Raw genomic sequence first — 2,500 nt, 5'->3', positions numbered from 1 at the left:
CTGCCAAACTGAATTTTAATATATCAAAAGTGGTCTATTGAGGGAGAGACTTGGTTGATTAAATACAAACTTGTTGACCCAGGAATTAAAACGCGCGACCAGGAAAATATTTGTGTCATAGCCTTTCACTGAATTTCAATCTTAATTATTTGTAGATTGATTGCTTTCATGAAACCAGACCTTCTAGGGCCACTACTAATCTTTTGTTATTTACCTTAAAATTAAGAATTCATACAATCATTAAAATAGGTTTGTCGCACGAAAACTTTGAGTTAAAGGTTTATTTCAGTTTAGATCGAAAAACAGAAAAACTGTTAAAAAAGCTGAAAGGGTCTCTCTTTTTCCCTCACCATGGAGAGAGGGGGCCTAGCAACCAGGTTGTGACAGTGGGCCTTTGATGATTTTAGAGACAAAATGAAAAGGCGAAGAAGACGAAAACTTTCAAAAGTGACAACCTTATTTTTGGCGGGGCAGAAGCACTGGGGTGACCGACAGTTGGGCGAACAGTGGCACTGGTACTCTTTCTTGTCGTGGTGGGGTTGGTAGTTGTCGTGCTTCTAGAATAGACTTGCTCGAAGCATGCTTCTTCGATGGAGCAATTTGTGATCACGCAATGTTCAGCATCACACTTGTGGATGCAAGTACTCCCATTTTCACAAGTTTGATAGCAATGTTTTACGGCCGTTGAGCAGGTCATGTTGCAAGTCCCGTTGCTGCAATTTTGGCCACAAATCTCTGAATGACATTCCATATCGACCTTGCTATTTATTCGATCAGTGTTTGCTGTCTGGGTGCAGGTCTTTGATCCCAGGGAACAAACCATGTTGCAGTCTCCATGGCGACACTTTTGAGTGCAGTTCGAAGCAATGCAGACCATATTTTCGCAAGTGCCCGAAGAACACTCTTGCTCGCAAATACCTGGCCTGGGAACAGGGGACCTACAAGTCATGTTACATCGTCCTTCGATTCCACATCGCTGGTTGCACATATCTCTTTCACAAACCATAGTGGCATTGCTTGATTTCTCACCAAACTGACTGCAAGTTCCCGCCCTAGCAGGACAAAACATTCCGCATTCGTGGGACTCATAACTATGTCCACAAGTCTGTTTACAAGCCCTTGCTTCACACATCATCGATCTGGCAGTTATTTGCTCACAACTCTCCACGTCTTGGACACACTTCATGCCATCGCAAACGGCAGTGCTACAATGTTGATCGCACGCCTTGGAGTTGCACGTCATCGATCCACAACCATGGCTTTCGAAACAATTCTGGCCACATCTGACCAATGAGCGGCACTCAATGGTATCACACTTGCTATCCTGACACATTTGATCGCAACTGTCATATGGAACTGTGAGGCCACAATACATTGAGCTGAAGACACTGAACTCCATAATATCCTGCACACACGATCGATTGTTTCGCATGTGGTCACAGCTGGTCTTGTTGCTAGCAGAGACAAACGTGGTCCCATCAGCCCATATCAAGGCCAAGGCAAGCAATAACATTCTAACAGAAGAAAAAAAAAGGAAGTCAAAAAAGACCCGCTTTAGAGAATAAGGCTTTACTTGAAGGGACACTGTTATCCTATTTTTAAGTAACACACTGAAAATCCAACAGACACTGTTCTGTTGATGGCAACTGTCACGCAACCTTTCTTTTCTAATATTCCTTAGTGCAGTGTCTGATTATCTGCCTTCAGAGTTTATGAACTTCTTTTTGTTAATTACATAGTATTGGAATATAGCCCCATCTAAAAAAAAGTATAGCTTAACTTGTAAGTAGAATTTATTGTCGTACATGTATGAATTTATGAAGTTGGGGTTTCGGGTGGGGTTTTCGCGAAGAAAGAGAGCAAGAAAGGAGCCGGATTGCAGAGTGAAGGCCTGAGGTCTAGAAAAGACCCAGATTTTCACTGATAATTTGAGAGAACTTCAGCCTTGCCTGGGAAACTGATTCTTGGGTCTCAGAGACTCTGAAAACAGCGTTTCTCAGTATTGAAGGCGCTGTTACACTGTGCAAATTTTCGTACAACTTGTCTCGCAACGCCATTTCTACAAATGTTCTCACAGAAAATAACAAGTTAATTTACGGGTGTTACACTGAGCAGCATTGCATTCAAGTTGTCACGTTAAGATGATCACATGAGGTTAAAGGAACCGTCCATTTTCATTGGCTGGTTGATGGAAACGTTAAATCGAAACGTGGTTCTGGAAAGAGAAGTTTCTTAGGTATTAGTTTTAACTTAGGATTTGAATCAGCTTTAGCCATTTTAACGTAATTTTAGCATTAGGAGTAATATTTATCATTAACTAGATTATCGTTTTAAGTCATATTTGACCATATTTGGTTTAATATCTCAGTTCATGCATGTGTGTTGTGCAATCGCGCGAAGGGGTTGGTGTTAACACACTTTCCTCCCACACAGACAGAAAGTCTCTCACGTGGAATAATGTCACGTTAAATCTGATTAAAAGTTTTTTAAAAAAGTATTA

At 41.3% G+C, this 2,500-nt stretch overlaps 2 protein-coding genes across 2 annotated transcripts in view; both read right to left on the bottom strand.

Annotated features, from left to right (window-relative positions):
- Window positions 1-2,500, bottom strand: part of LOC137979256 (symplekin-like) — a 203,657-nt gene that overhangs the window by 155,943 nt on the left and 45,214 nt on the right. The window lies entirely within an intron of this gene.
- LOC137978928 (keratin-associated protein 16-1-like) overlaps window positions 262-2,500 on the bottom strand; it is a 3,437-nt gene continuing 1,198 nt past the window's right edge. Inside the window, exon 3 of the mRNA XM_068826046.1 lies at window positions 262-1,514. Coding sequence (XP_068682147.1) covers window positions 404-1,514 — 1,111 coding nt within the window. The 3' untranslated portion in view covers window positions 262-403. The remainder of the gene's footprint in view (window positions 1,515-2,500) is intronic.

The sequence above is a fragment of the Montipora foliosa genome, chromosome 12, assembly GCF_036669935.1.
Source record: "Montipora foliosa isolate CH-2021 chromosome 12, ASM3666993v2, whole genome shotgun sequence".
NCBI classification, from domain to species: domain Eukaryota; kingdom Metazoa; phylum Cnidaria; class Anthozoa; order Scleractinia; family Acroporidae; genus Montipora; species Montipora foliosa.
This window is presented reverse-complemented; position numbering and strand designations above follow the sequence as displayed.